Here is a 15,613-nt window from a genome sequence, read left to right as displayed (position 1 = left end):
GCGGCAGACAGCGACGCCCGGCGGCACCCTCACGGGCGTTATGTCGGTGTCGCGGGCTCGCTGTGAGGGCAGCGGCCTCCGAGGCGGGGCTGAGGGGAGGCGGCGGGCGGTGCCTTCCCGCCCTTCCCCAACGGCCGGGGCTGGGGCGGGGGCGGGCCGCGGCTGCGCGTCCCGGCCGCGGCGGAGCCATGGCGCTGTGTGGGGCCGTGGCGCTGCCCCGGAGCGGGGCCGTGCTGGGCGGCCGGGCCGCTCCCCTGCTGGGGCTGCTGCTGCTGGGGAGGCCGGCTTTCTCCACAACTCGCGTCGCGTGCGGGAAGAACAGGCGGCTGAGGCAAAAAAGAGCCATTTCGGAAAGGAAATTGGTAAGTCCTGAGGTAAACGGCGTGTCCTGGGTGGCATCAGCTGCCGGGCTGGCTGCGCTTTGTGTACGAGATGTTCGAAGAGCTCCTCCCTCGTGTTCTTCTGTTTAGGCTTAGATAGAATTTGTTATTTCTGAGTGATCGATACGTCACTTTCAGTTCGCAGCGTTAGTTTCCCGTCTTGCCGTATGGTGGTGCCAGACACTTCTCTAAGAGAGGATTTTTAAGAAATCACAGGGCATGGCGTGACTTGAGTTATGCGAGAGTTCTGTACTTTTGCAGTTGCTTAGCTTGATATCACAATGCTGCTTTATCCCACGTATACTCCTTGGGCTATTTAATTAGCAAAACCCTTCTTTGCTGACAGGAAAGCTGAAGCGCAGTGCAGAACAGTTGGTTTGCCAGAAGTCAGATACGAAGTTCGTGTCAGAAATAAGGCCAAAACCTGGAATCCTCTCCATGCTGTATCTTCTTTACCCCCTAAGTAACTGGCTATGACTTACATTAAAGTTAATTCTACTTACTCAGTTTTCAAATAAGATTATTCTTTTTCTTTATAATAGTTTTCTTAATTGTTAAAAGATTGAAGTTTGCATTACTTTCATCACCTGGTATAGAAGGCAGTGAATCACTATGAGAACATCTCTCCCCCACAGGCACTATGTCCTATTTGTAAATTTTAGTTCCATTTAAAAAGATTTCTTTTCAATTTTATTTTCATGTGTAGGAACACAACTACTGGATGATTCCGGTTTGTAGTGTGGTAGTGCTCTTAAGCAACCAGTGTTAGCAATTTGTAACTATATTAAAACAATACTTTGCCTGTTATTAGCTCTTCTAACATGAATTCTGCACTTCTGGTATCTGAGCTGCTTTATTAGGTTATATCAATATAACCTCTGGCATGTACTTGCAATGTTTTAACGTGGTCTTAAAAATACTTGAAAAATAAGATCTAATTTTCTTCAGTGTTATACTTAGTAAGCTGTATTTAAGTGATATGTGAATGACAGCAGAGATCCTTTTTCACCTGTTCAGCGGAACTTGTCATGACAGAAAACAGCAGGTCTGCATATTATTAAATTCTGTAGAACAGTCAGCTTGCTGGAAGGTGACTCTGATAAACTGCACTTCCAAGGTACAAACCTCATCCTCTTTGCAGACGCGCTATTTTGTGGATCACCGGAGAGTGCGTGTGGTTGGAGGACAAGGAGGAGACGGAGGTCATTCCTTTTATAGCGAACCTCGAAAAATATTTGGAGGTCCTGATGGCGGAAATGGGGGTGATGGAGGTCATGTTGTTTTGAAAGGTAAAAGTCAACAAATCTGTTTTGTCTCCTGTTGTCTTATCTTTTAACACCTTAGTCCCCTAGTTTAAAAAAAAAAAAATGGGAAAAAGGAAAAAAAAAGGTAATTTCTCTCTAAGCTGCCTTTGTTTTTTATGCTTTGTCCTAAGCCATGGTAAAAAGGACATAAATGACACCAAAGGCCTTAGGAGAGTTCCTAGAAAGCATTTTAAAAAACACGGTATTTTGCAGAAGTTTTAGTGGCTGGTGCCTGACTGTAATGGTAACCCAACAAGTTTTACTCTTAAGCTAGATAAAGCTGCTTCTGCTATCACCCTCCTGCAAAATCTGCTAATCCGGCAAATGCATTTTCCAGAGTATTTTGTAAAGGTTCTGTCCATTTTGGAAAGGCCACTTAATGAAATGCATCGTTAACAAACCTAAAGAGATAAGTAAAGGCAGTTAAACTTCATCACAACTCAAATTAATATCAGTATTCCCTGATATGCTATGTTGACACAGTGAATTGGATATGTATTAATGCATTATTCAGAAAGGAAAGGAAAGAACAGCAACGAGGTTGTTCTACTTGGCCTGTTCTACTAAAACAACACCTTTAAGATCCGTGTGTTTTGCTTTACAGCCGACCAGCAAATGAAATCACTTTCTTCAGTCCTCCCTTTCTATCAGGGTGTTTGTGGAGGAAGAGGAGGAAGCAAAAACTGTTACGGAGCCAATGGTGCAAGTGTGTATGTTAAGGTAAGGTCTGGCTGCTATGTTAGCTTTATATTTACATTGTTGATTTTCATGGTGGATGGGAGAAAATTCTCCTGTACATTTTTACAAGGAGCCTTGTATGCTGTCCCCGCAGGAACAGGGCTGGTTGACACACAGGCAGATCAAACTGCTGTAAATTGTTCATCAAAATTAGACTTCTGTGGAAGGTACATCTGACTAAAATGCTGTCCTGACTTGTTTTCTCTTCTAGGGTAACATGCCTAGAGAAAGCAGAACGCAGAATTTGTTAAGTAGGAGCAGACTTACTTTCTTTCATATATTTTTTTTCTTCAGTATGCCCATTTTGGTGCACACCTACAATATGTTTGTAAGCTCATTATTGTTAAGCTTCTGTGCTTGAAAGGAGAGCAAGTGGTTTATGGTACCATTGACATTTTAATGAATTGCATTCTGACAGCGCTGTTTTGGTCCAGGAAGTGAACCTCTTGCAGTACGCTTCTTGCTGGGTTCTGCCAGGTGCCCAGCAGAGGAATAACGTTCGACAAATCTGAAATTAGCTGGGCCTGCTGAAGGCAGCTCTGCTGCAGGCTTTGCAGGCATTACACTGAATTACACGTCCCTTCATTTTAAGGTCCCTGTGGGTACATCGGTTAAGGAGGACGGGGTAGTTGTGGCTGACCTCACGCAACATGGTGAAGAGTATGTTGCAGCTTACGGAGGAGCTGGAGGGAAAGGGAATCGCTTTTTTCTTTCCAATGAAAACCGAGCTCCGATGTTATTCACTCCAGGAGAGCCAGGTCAGGAAAGGGTGCTCCATTTGGAACTCAAGACAACAGCTCATGCAGGACTGGTGAGTGTAGCAGTGGTTCTTCAACTTCCTTAGCGTTGTACAATGACATTTGACTGACTGAAGAAATAACATTTGGTAACATTTTTGTTAGCCTTTTGGCGTGCTTGTTTAGAGATGCAACTTGATGCTTTCTTGCTGTTGTTTGTTTGGTAGAAGGGTGTCCAAAGTGATTTGCAGAGCTGTCACTGTCTTGCTATGTAATGTCATCCTACTTCTGCTAAAATCAACAGTATATATAGAAAAGCAATGCTCAAGATTCACCGGTGATTAACAGATTCACTGATGATGTACGGTAGGCTTTGTCTGCAGAATCTGCAGATGGAGAATACACTGTGGAGAACTCTTCTAAATTAGATTTTTTCTCATATTTTTTTCTTCTAGAAAAAAAATTATAGTTAATACTCATATTTCTCTTTTTCACTTTTTTTCAGATATTAAACATTTGACTTTGTTAGTTCTGGGTTTAGCATCCTCTGAAAGAAAAATACCATTTAGACATGAGTGCTAAGTCAATTTAGGGCTTAACCTGATTTTGTATTTAAGTATGATAACGTTTTGACCCTGTTTGGTAAAACTGTTACAATCACGCGGTTCTGCCAACTGTTATTGCTGTTGTTCAGGCAAAATAACTGTCTAGCATAATTTCACAAATTTATTTAGATTAAGAGTTAGTGTTGGTGGATCAAAACATTTAATTCTATGTCCAGCTGGACACTCAGTGCCAAAAACGTGAGAAGTGGACCAAATTTGGAAATCTGATAAAATTCTGTACTTTATTTCCTCTGGCAAGTATTCAGTGTGCTTGACATCAGTAGATGGGAGAACCTAGGATTTGATCTACTTTCATCTACAGATTATTGGCCATCTGTGTATTTGTGGTATGTCAACTGTAGGATATCCCAGAGGAACTTCCTTTGCAGGGTAGGTTTGCTTAAATTCTTGCCTTCTCCTTGGAAGGCCAAGTTCTTGGATATCAAGACTGAGAGCTGTAAGATTGCAGACTTGTAAGCGTTCTGGTTAGTTACAGGGCAAGCTACGTTACTGAATTGGTTAGGGTCAAAACTAACTTTGAATTATTTTGGAAAATAATAAATCACACAATTAGAAAATAGGTAAAATGTGAACTGCAAGACAAAGCCATAATTTTTTTTCAGGGTAAAAGATTTTATGCTATACCTTTTTGACTCAGAACAAAATAAATACTTAAGTATTGCGTGCACACAAAAAAATAAGGTGATCCTTCTGTGTTTTGACCTTTTTAATATTTATGGGAATAAATAAGAGGAGTTAGGAAAAATAAAAAAGGAAACCAAGTTGCTTTTCAGAACTGAGCATGCAAAATTAATGTTATATTCTTGCTAGAAGAATCTTTCCACATCTAGCAAAAGCTTAGTTTTGTTTGTTTATTTTTTTTTCCTTTGTATTAGCCTAGAACCATGGCTTTAATAAATGCTTGTATTCCAGGTGGGCTTTCCCAATGCTGGGAAATCGTCGCTGTTGCGAGCCTTGTCCAACGCAAAGCCAGCAGTGGCTGCCTACCCATTCACAACCCTAAACCCCCACGTTGGCATTGTCCGCTATGAAGACTACGAACAAGTGGCAGGTAAAAATCACAGGGCACAGTCTGTACCTTGATAGCAGTTTGTGTCAGGTGGCTTTATCTTTGAAATGCTGTAGGAGGAAGTTTAGCAATTCTGTTCAAGTCCAATAGAAGTAGCAAGAACTCAAGCTTAATGTAGCTGAAAACAACTGGAAGCCCATTTGTCATTCAGTTCTACGTGCCGCTAATATCAAGCTAGCAATCCGAATGCTGTTTTCACTGGAATAATCTAAATCTGGGGGTTGTAAAACATGATAGCCAGACTTAACAGGAGGCATGCTCTCGTATTGATTCATTGATGGGATGTCATTCTAAAAGTACTTGCACTGGACAGTGAAAGGCTTTGTTGTTGTTGAATGTGTTCAATTCACTGTGAAATTTCTCTCACTGTAGTCGCTGACATTCCTGGCCTAATACGGGGTGCTCATCAAAACAGGGGCCTCGGGGTGGCCTTCCTAAGGCACATTGAACGATGCCGCTTTCTCTTGTATGTGGTGGATCTCTCTGTGCCTCGGCCGTGGATTCAGCTGCAAGACTTAAAATATGAACTGGAACAATATAAAAATGGATTGTCGGAGAGGCCTTGTGTTGTCGTTGGGAATAAAATTGACCTTGCTCAGTCCAGGATTAATCTCCCACTCCTTAAAGAGCAGATAGGTGACCGGGTCATTGCATTGTCTGCGCTGACAGGAGACAACCTAGAGGAACTGTTGTTGCATTTGAGAGAACTGTATGACATTTATGTGAAGACAGAACAATCACGAGGGCAAAGGCCAGTCAAGTGGTAGGACGCAGAACTACTATGAACTCTACGGGAAGGAAAAAAAGTCATCATTTGGTTAGGCAACATCTGTGTGTAGTTTTTTTTCTTCCTGATTGTATTTTGTTTGTTTTTAATGCATTGGACACAGCTCGTGGATGTGTTTTGGAGTGCTTCGTTGGAACGTTTTTTGCACCTCTGAGGTGTCTCAAATGTTTTCCAACAAAATTTGAAAGTTTTAACCATGATGGATGTTCATTTGGAAACTGGGATTTTGTTTGGCATTAGGTAGTTAATTGTGGAAATAAAAGAATATCTGGTGGAAATTACTGAAATTCACAGTCTGCAGGGTATGTTGGCTGTCTTTCTGAATTGGAATGATGTGAAGTCTCAATTTTTGTTTGTCAAAGATTCTAAAATAAAAATAAGGTGGTCCTTCCTGTCTATTTCTGTACCATAACGACTTTAAGTTGTCTCAAACTTTTCCTTTTTTTTCCCCCTCGGAGGAGGAGGTACAGGTGCTTAGTGTCTTGGAGAATGAATGTGGTGAAACAGCTGCAATTAATGATTGACATTATTTCCTCATTAGCATAAATATCTATCTTTAAATGTTGGCAGCAGCTAAATAGCTGTATAAACTAGCCACAGGACGCTCATCTGAGACTTAGTTCTGAGCTCTCTACTTTCCTTGAGGAATCTTAAGTAATGTTCTGAGAAGTCTTAGACTTAGATATTCCAAACACAAGAACAATGCAGTACTTTAAGGATTTGATGTGGGCTCTCTTTTCTTTTTTTTGACCGTCATATTTTGTACTGTATCACCGCTAGTGGGAATTACTGTGTTTAAAGAAAACAAAGCTGCAGTGCTCCTCTAACTTCTTTCTTATGTGTACTACAGAAAAGGTGATAATTCTGTTTCTGTCACTTTGCACATTTATTTAATTTCATCTCGTATGCTTTATTAATGCATCTGAATGGTGCATCCTTAAAACGCTGGCTTTCTTGGCTTTCATGGATGATGTCTTTTTTTTTTTCCCCATAACTCTTTGACTATGACTGGAAGGGAGCAGTCTTGTTCAGTTTCAGTATTAAAACTCAACTCATCCTCCTGCCGTTGGGATCAGATCTGTGATTACGACTGAGTTAGAACTAACTGTATGTGTGTAAGAAAGCAGGTGCGTGCCCCTTCTCGTTAAGAGCAGCAGGTTTTTATTCTGAACTGCAAGGTTAACTCAAATGGTCAGATTCTTAAATTAAAGAAAATTGTCAAAATAGGTAATTACGTCTCTTAAATTCACATTCTGTGTACTTGTATCTGATCAGATGTGAAAAAGCAATCTATGCATAACAAGCAGTGATATCGTTATAAATACGATCAGGGAAAAAATGAAAACAGAAGTATTAAGTCCTAGAGTTGCTCTCGTGTTTTGTTTCCTACTTGCTTCATCCCAGGGATTTCCCAGACTGAATTAGGTGGAAGTGAATATTTACTTCTGTCCTTCCGACTGGTTTTGTGTGGCGCTTTTAGGCCTCACCAGTTTTCTCTTCTATTCGTGTATGCTTTTCAGCCACATTTAATAAAACCTGAAGGTTGTCCAAACACAAAAGCTGGGGTAGCTGCTTTGCAGGCTGTTCAGTACTTACAGGTACTCAGCGCTCTGACTGCATTGTAGCGTTCTGCCGTGTTTGGGAATGACAGAGACCGTTTTAAAAGCCCCTGTACTCAAAGGAGCTTTCTCACTGCCTTCCTAGCACTCATGCAGCCTTAGCGCTGAGAGCGGAGAGTGTTTTGTGGAGCGATGTGCAAACAGCGCAGCGGGATGCTGGACAGCTTAACAGAACGTCCCATTGATCGTGTAATTGGTTTCTTTGTTCTTAACGTGTTCAGCCACCTGTTCCGAGATGACAGACCAAGTTCTTAGCCACAGGCTTATAAGTTTCAAAGAGGTTTTACAGGAGCGCGGATCCCTTCATCTGTTGATGGAAAGTGCCAAATAGCTCCAGCTTTGTCACTGGACCAACTGCTTGTAGGAGCTGGAACTTTCTGCAGTCCATATAGATCTCTGTCAAAGTGACCTCATGGTAGAGGTCCCTAAGTTAATGGCAAACAAAAGGTGTGACTGCGTGCTGCTCAGCCCAGCGCAGAGTTAATAGCTCACCTTTCTCCATAGTGCTCCTTCTGCATTAGCGTGAAGATCTCCTGTAAATAATTCTTATGTGGTACAGAACTGAGGAGTAACCTCTGTTTCTGCTGAAAATAAGGCATTTACAAAGGAAACGCATCCCACTTGTAGGAGAAGAGGAAAAAAAATATTCAGATTAACTGGGTGAATGGTTTCAGAGAAGAACGATGCGCTGCAGGCTTTCTTCCCCCTTTTGGAGGGGGAGCATGTTCTTTTTGTTTGTTTTAGGTTTTGGAGAGGTTTTGGTGACTTTCTTTTGCATGACTTTCCCTAAGTAGCTATTGCTTTCCTTTACTGAAACCTTTGATGTTGTCTGTGCTTTTCAAGTTGTCAAGAGGAAAGAGATGGGGGATTTTTTCTCATTCTGACAATAGGCCTTATTTTAGTGCAAATTGAAGCTCAGTCTATTTAATATTTCATAGAGAAGCTTGAACTATAATTGAGTTTAGCACTTTGCCATTCTAGTACTCCTCATCTTTTTTGATACGATTTTTAGTAAATGATTACAGGAGTATTTTAGAGGTAATTGTTTTTTCTATATTTATTTGTAATCTTCTCCCCCTTTGTAGGTTCATGGAAAGTGTAGGTAGCATCAATTGAACAGAAAAAGAAATATTGATGTAAAACCACAAAAAACGATCACACTTTTTAAACATGTGGTTATTGAGGACTCACTGCAGTCCATTATGTAAAATGTATTGGATCAGTGTGTTTAAGCATGGCCTAGTTTGCAGTCTGCTTTACTTACGCTGTTTTGTTAAGCACTTTTTCGTGTAGCATAATATTTTTAAGGTAAGGCAGGACATCTTTGCAATGAAGTGAACTGCCAGCAGTAAAAGTGAGACTCACTGGAATTGCACTTAGCATTTCTGCTCAGGGTCTCAGCGAGGGCCAGGAGATGCAGGAATGGTACCAGGTACAGTCTGATAATAGGTATGCTTAGAGGTGTGATACTGAAGCAACAGCGGTAGGTTTCCGCTTGCTTGAATGCAGGGATTGCGTACCTTTCACTTACATAAAGGTTATCAAAGACTGAAGTATAAAGTGGCACCCAAACAGCCCCCAGAATGAAGAGAAAGAAGGGCAGTAATCAGTGATACGAGCAAATGGAGTTCCTAGCAGTTAGAAGCACCTCTTATTCATGATTTGTTGGTGGGGGTGTTTTGAGGTGCACCCAGATGCTCCGTGTTACAGCGGTGTCAGCCTCCTCGTTGTGTTTTGCCCTGCTCTTGGCCGGTCGGTGGGCAGTAGGGCTGGGACCTAGTGGTATCCTTAGCTGTGGGCAGCCTGCCCACCCTCCTGTGTCACAGTTGTTTGGAGCAGAGAAATCTGAAATGGGAGAGAAGCAAACCAGGCAGTCTCTGAAATGTCACGGGAGGGATGTGGGAGTAAGATATGAAAAGCCCCCACAGCACCTGAAATTCTGAAAAGAGCTGTGGTTGATGAAAGGCGAATGGAAAATGGTGCTGCTCTCCTGGGCTGAAGAGCTTTGCTGTTACTACTGGTGAAGCTGGGTTACTATCACTTCTCTTGATTTATTGTAACAAACAATTTATGAGGTTTGGGGGCAGGGAGAAGGCTACCAGAGGTATCGGATCTCATTTGGTCTCAGGATTTCATTTTCTGTTGCAAGTAAATGGTTTTGAACTTACTTTTTTCACTATTGTGTGTGTGTTAGGTGATTTTTCTTCATAGTGATTTTTATTTTTAGGCAAATTTGTGGTAAGTGAATAGGTTCTCTGACTCAGGTGTGTTTAAAGGCTTGTAAGCTGTTTGTTGTTTGTTTGCTTATTTTTTTTTTACAAACAAACTGTCTCAAATTACAGATTTCCAGGAGTGGCTATGAAACAGATAAAAGTGGTAGTAGAACAGGACTTTGTCATGGTTTGTACAAACATTTACGAACAACTGGTTGCAGAACACCAGTCAAACTCCTTTGCTGTCTTGTCTTCAACATCATGTTGCTAAATGAGCTCCTTGGTATGCTGACACCTGTAATGTGAAGCTAATGTTGGGGCCAGAGGCTCGGTGTGTTGCAGGTGTGCAACTCAAATGAGTTGCTAATTGAATGGCAGGTGGAACATAAATAGGGGGCAGGAAGGTCTGGAATGCTGTTGTGTTGTATGAACTGTGAACTCTGCAACAGAAATTTAAAGACAAGGAGTAAATGCTTTGGTTTAATCACTGTAAGGAAATCATTGCTGTGTAAAAACGAACTTTTACTAGCAGCAAGATAACCTTTACATGGGGAACTCTTATTCTGGGGGGACACTCTAGTCTGTAATCTGCAGATTTTTGTCTTGCATAAAGGTTGTGAGAGGTGTGGCTTTAGCGGAGAGGTAATCTCCTTTATTGGGCCTATTGCACAGCGTGCACAGGGAGAATTGGTAAGCTTTGAGCTTAGCATCTCTTCAGTGGGTCCGCAGCCCTGTCATTTCTCTGGAAGTTGTATTTTATTTTTAAATGGATGGGGATGTGGACTGCTTCCGTTAATGATGAAATTCATTACCACTGTGAAAATGGCCTTGGTATAAATTAAAACTTCACCCCAATACTGCCGTGTGCCTGGCCTTTAAAAACCGGCTTTGTTTTCTTCTCTCTTCCATACTGCAGTTGCCAAGGCTGTTCCCCATTAACAAGTTTCCCCATCTTGTTAAACAGGGATTAATTGTGCCCACGCTACAAAGGTCTGGAAAGACTGAAGTTATTAATATTTGGAGGGCAGGTTATATACATGTGCCAATAATGATAAGGGATGATTTGGTAACTCTTGATAACAGAACAAAGCTACCTTTGGGCTGCACTCCTGATTTTTCTATGTGCAGTTCTGAAATTTATTATGTGGTATGTGCCCATTTTTCTGAGGTATAAAGCATAGCTGGTAGGACAAGGGCAGGGAGATTTTTATCGAGCTCGTTTTAATATTGAGATTGTGTTTGTCCTTCATTTTTCCCCAGAGAGTAATTTTCCATCTCCTCTTTCCTGATTGAAATAGAATTGTCCAAAGAGACCTTAATGGAGTCTGGTGCCTTATCCACCGGGTTTGCAGGTTTTGTTCCATTTTTTCGTTTGTTTTTTCCCTCTGCCCTTGTTTATCCGGAGTAGCACTTGGACTCCTTGAAGTGTGCGTTCCTTGCGAGGCGCTGGTTCTTCCTGTCACCGAGATGGAAGTATTCCTGCGTTACATGTGGATTTCCCTGGAGCGAAGACAAAAGGCTAGTCGTGCTACTAAACCATATAATTACGGTTTAATAACTAGCTCATCTCTGCCTGCTCAATTTCAGTAAGAGGTAATGGTATGACTGGTTACTTTGTTACAATTCATTTTATTCTGGTAACATTCCATTAATTTTAATTGGAGTCGCTCTGGCATAATGCATTGGTGACCCAGGCCCAGGTTGTTGGTTGTTTTTGTGGGGGTTTTGTTTGCGTTTTTCCTTCAAAATACAGCACTGCAGTGTGCTCAAATGCCGTCATTTTGTCATGGTTATTGGGTAGAATAAGACACACAAAGCATGAAGAGTCTTGTGCTTATTCACATAGGCTGAAAACGTTTTATGCAGATTAAATCACCTTTCAGAAATGCACTTAGATCCAGACATATTAACACTGATTGAAAAGCACAGCTAAAAACTACCTGCAGAACAAATTATCTCCTGTTATTCAAATCCGTAGCGGGTGCCTTTTTATTTTTGTAACCAGAGAAATGCACAGCCAATAAATGTATAGGGAAGAGTCAGCATTTTAGAAAACATAAAGGGCTTGGATTGGTTATACCGTGGAAAAGCTTGGTCATAATTTTAAAGATTTTTCATTTGAATCTTGACGTTTGCTTCCTCAGTGCTTAATTCCCATTGAAATTGGAACATCACTGTTTTCCAAAGACATGTGAATCCCCACCCAGTACATCCTTTGTACACACACTGATCAACCATTGACAGAAGTTAGCTATTCATTGTCTAAATCTAGATAAATTAGTCTTCCACTAAAAGTAGAAAATGCTTATGAAGAAAAATATTTGCATGAGGCAATGTAATTGCTAAAACACTGGTTGTCAAGAAGACATCTGTGATATTACAGATGAAGTATCCATATTTTGATTATCTTATTCATGAAATCATATTGGTTTGTGGCTATTCATTTCCTGTTGTTTTCCTCTGTTACAAATCAGGAAGATGAGTTTGGGCAGCTAGTTTGCTTTGTCCAGACAGGACACACATTTATCACATTTAAAAAATAACCTGGTAAAAGGTCACTGCATGAAATCAACGTTTTTACTGGATTATTTTAGAAATTGTTTGTTTTCTTCATTTACCCGCCCACACACCAGGCATGTAATAGAAGTTTAAAACATCAGTTCAAACAAACTACTATTGGGACAGTGAGCTCTGTCTAGAAAAACAAAAACTGGTAAGAGTTGCTAAATGTAACTTCGGTGCCAGCGGTTGTGGATTTGAAGCTCGCACATCCATGTGATGGGTTAAGTCTATGCTAGTTTTGAAAGGTCCATACCAACCAACCCGTCTAACTATAGATACACAAAACTTGTTTCATTTTTGTAAGTGAAGATGTCTCTGTTTCTATATCAACAGAAATTTTGCAGCTTCATTGACATATTGCCGTCAGGAAAATGGCTTTGAGGGATGAAAATTTGATGTTTTACATCCTGCCTTTTCCTTTTTTTTCTAATTTTAATACAGTACCTTATGTTTGATTCATTAACCACCTTTTCCTGGTGGAAACTGAATCACAGAAGACTGAGGTCCAAATCTAGCTGTAAGAAGCCTATGTCCCACTAAATTTTAGGAAATTGGTATTTAAATATCCACATGGATCTGTACCCTAGTGACTTGTAAAGTCACACAGGAAACGCGTGACAAGACAGAGGGCCTGGAATTTGGAAAAACTTGAGCGTAGTGCTAGCCCTACAATAACACTATTTTTTATTTGTAGGAGCCTTGTACGAGCATAACTTAGAGCTGACCAGATATGTCACGTTTGTATTTGTAGCTTCAAAGCACTTCACCTGGGTGTTTACAGAGAAGCACAGAAATACCTGACTTATAGAAGAGGTGGCCAGTTGTGTGTGCTGCTTCACATCTGCCTTCCCCAGAACTGACAATACTCTTGTGAGGTATTCTTCAGTATCCATTTTGCCATATTCAGTATCCATATTCACGGTATTGCAGTGCGTTTTAGTGTTTAGGAGCTTTCTGTGAGCTGACTTCAGTATCTCCTATTTTTTTCTGAAGGCATTCAGGTTTTTTTCCATGGTAAATAAAACTTGATTTGTAGAAGGGCAACAATATTGCCACATCAACCCGTGCAGCTTATTAACTGGTGCTACTCATTCATGTAAGATCTGAAGATAACGATTGCTTTTTTAATGCTTGCTAAATGTATTCAAGTGGTTTAGGAAACTGATCGATGTAGAACAGTTCTAGAATGGTATACTAAATCTAAATGAAGTTAGTGCTACACAAGTCAATTTCGTAATGTACTTAGTCTGGAACAAAACTAATGATGCATTTAACTAACTGGGTCACTTCATTCATCACTTGATTAATGAGTATACAATTAGAAATTTGCTTTTAGTGAATATTCAAACTAAAAAATACTAGTGTGAAAGTGGGAATGCTATTAATGCCTCGGTGCTTCCATGTTAAGGAAGGAAATAATTACAGAGGGTCACAAATGTCATGGAATAAATAATAAACTTTTTCAGATTTAGAAAAATATTTTATGCTTGCTCTTCTTCTTAAAATACCAATTTTTATAACACAATTTGGTAGATCCTAGCAAAACAAATACCTCTGTAGACACTGTTGTCTAGCTTGCATTTAGACTAGCTAACATTCATGTTTTGGGTTGGTTTGGTGTGGAGGAGGCAATTCTTCTGTTGTACTATTTGCTGATTTCATACCCCGTCGTGCCAGATTTGTGAGTGGTTAATATTGATTAGAAAATGTCCTTATTTATGAATTGTGATTGAATGGCACTCTATAAAAGTGAGTACCTGGCGAATTAATTGCTGAGGTGAAAACACAGTTATTCGGATGAGTTGATCGTAATGACCTTAAATAGCTGATTTCCACTTTCTTAATCTTTTGTTCAACACTTCAGCTGGGGCTAGCTCTCAAGAGATGAGTGAAAAAGGTCGTATTTCTAGTTTATTCCAAGGAAATTACTCAGACCTCTGTTTTCAGAAAGCATTTTTGAGATGGCCGCTTTGAAACCACTCAGGAGCCCTGTGGGATTTCTGAGGAGGAATTTCTGGGGGATTTCAGCTCCTTATGAACTGTTCTGCATGCTTCTGTCTGCATGAGTTCTTTCTGATGAGAATTTCAGAAGGGATATTTTGGGCATTTTGGCCCTCTGTTGAGGTTTTCATTTGCTGTGCTGCTCTGTACGTGCAGTGTCCATCATCTGTGCTCGTTTGACTTCAGTCTTTACCTTACTCTAGAAGGAGCTACGTGTCGGCATTCTTCTGTCCATGTGGTTCTGTGGAGCACTTTGCAACTGTCACATAAAGTACCAACAGCAACAACAAAGGATCTCCCTACTTGTTACTTTCATGAAAGCTCTTGAATAACAGCTTAATTCCTAATTATGAGACTGCTTAACATAGGCTTCATGCAAGTATTACACATATTATTTTATCCCTGTATATTTTGAATACAAGCTGTATCAGAGATATTAAACAGTGCTTTAGCTGTAATGGCCTATTGAATTTGTGCTTTTTAGAGAGTAAATTATTTTCATAATGGAGGGTAATAGCTCTGCTTTGTCAATCCGTCATCAATTCATGAACGCTGCAGGGTGTATGTGCAACCTCATGTTCAAGGAATTATATATGCAACTCCCGTCATTGTTTGTTGTTCAATAAACAGCTTCAAACGACTAAAGCTGTGTGTGAGCTGTTATTTAATGGCTAAAGTATTTGCCAGGACTGTCATTGCCCTTCTAGCAGAGAGCTTGTTTGTGAATGCTCAGAGAGATATCTTGAATTGAGATTATTAACTACACGGCAATCAGTTTTCCTTCAGTGTTAATTGTGCTGCTGAATCCCGGGATACTGTGTTAAAAAGAATTCAGAAGTCAGTGCCACATCATGGATGCATTTTTGTGCTTAAAAGGACAGGTGTCAGCTTGTGGGCACAGCCTGCCTATAAAAACTATTTTTGCCATGAACTTTACCTTTATGTGCACAGGGTGGATGCTTGTGGTGTTTGTACACACGCACCACACCTACCTACTTCATGGCACTGCCTTGCCATCTCTAATGTGTGATCATTGTCCGGTATGGCAGGGGGCCTAGGAATTACTGGCAGGTTTCTGATGTATAAGAAAAGCCTTTACATGACAACAAAAAGTCCTGCCTGGTGTATCTGAGTCACTTTAAAATGGTATCAAGTTGTAGAATTTTACAAATGGAAAAATAATAGTCCTGTTCTTCCCCCACAAATGTGTATGCATAGCATTACTGATAATGCTTGGTAATTGGATTAAATATTGGTTCCTTTTTATATTCAGGCTGTGCAAACAGGTTGTAAATTATGGAGTAAAAGTGTGTGGTTTGTAAATACCTAGTAATAAGTAGTATTCATGCATCCTGGACTACAGCGACAAAAGTGGTGCTGATTTAATGAGTCATAAGCATTCCTGAGCTCACAAGAGCGGGTTGCTGACAGACCTGGTTTTCTTGCCTCTGTGGTGTGTACAAGTCTTCCCTTCCCCAGGCAGTGGTGGGATTTAAGTGAGTGCCCACAGTAGCTGAATATCTTCATCAAATTGTGGTAACAGGTTATGGATGATAGCTTTCACCCTGCAGAATTCC

At 40.6% G+C, this 15,613-nt stretch overlaps 1 protein-coding gene across 3 annotated transcripts; it reads left to right on the top strand.

The window, feature by feature from the left end:
- Nucleotides 1-22: 22 nt before the first annotated feature.
- Nucleotides 23-14,681, top strand: MTG2 (mitochondrial ribosome associated GTPase 2). Of its 3 annotated transcripts, XR_014573028.1 has the most exons (8): nucleotides 23-362; nucleotides 1,522-1,669; nucleotides 2,289-2,404; nucleotides 3,015-3,233; nucleotides 4,698-4,836; nucleotides 10,882-11,066; nucleotides 12,787-12,910; nucleotides 14,240-14,681. XR_014573028.1 is itself a non-coding variant. In XM_083801502.1 (7 exons), exons 1-6 carry the CDS (start codon nucleotides 189-191, stop codon nucleotides 11,061-11,063), a joined length of 978 nt encoding a protein of 325 aa, XP_083657628.1. In that variant the 5' UTR covers nucleotides 23-188; the 3' UTR covers nucleotides 11,064-11,066; nucleotides 12,787-14,681. The 3 variants fall into 3 exon arrangements, 2 of the variants coding, with proteins under 2 accessions (XP_083657628.1, XP_083657627.1); XM_083801502.1 differs by having other exon boundaries at nucleotides 12,787-14,681; XM_083801501.1 differs by lacking the exons at nucleotides 10,882-11,066; nucleotides 12,787-12,910; nucleotides 14,240-14,681 and adding an exon at nucleotides 5,227-6,037 and having other exon boundaries at nucleotides 51-362.
- Nucleotides 14,682-15,613: the final 932 nt, after the last annotated feature.

The sequence above is a fragment of the Anser anser genome, assembly GCF_964211835.1.
Source record: "Anser anser genome assembly, chromosome: 16".
Classification (NCBI taxonomy): domain Eukaryota; kingdom Metazoa; phylum Chordata; class Aves; order Anseriformes; family Anatidae; genus Anser; species Anser anser.
Note: the sequence above shows the minus strand (reverse complement) of the source record. Positions and strands in the feature narration are given on the sequence as shown.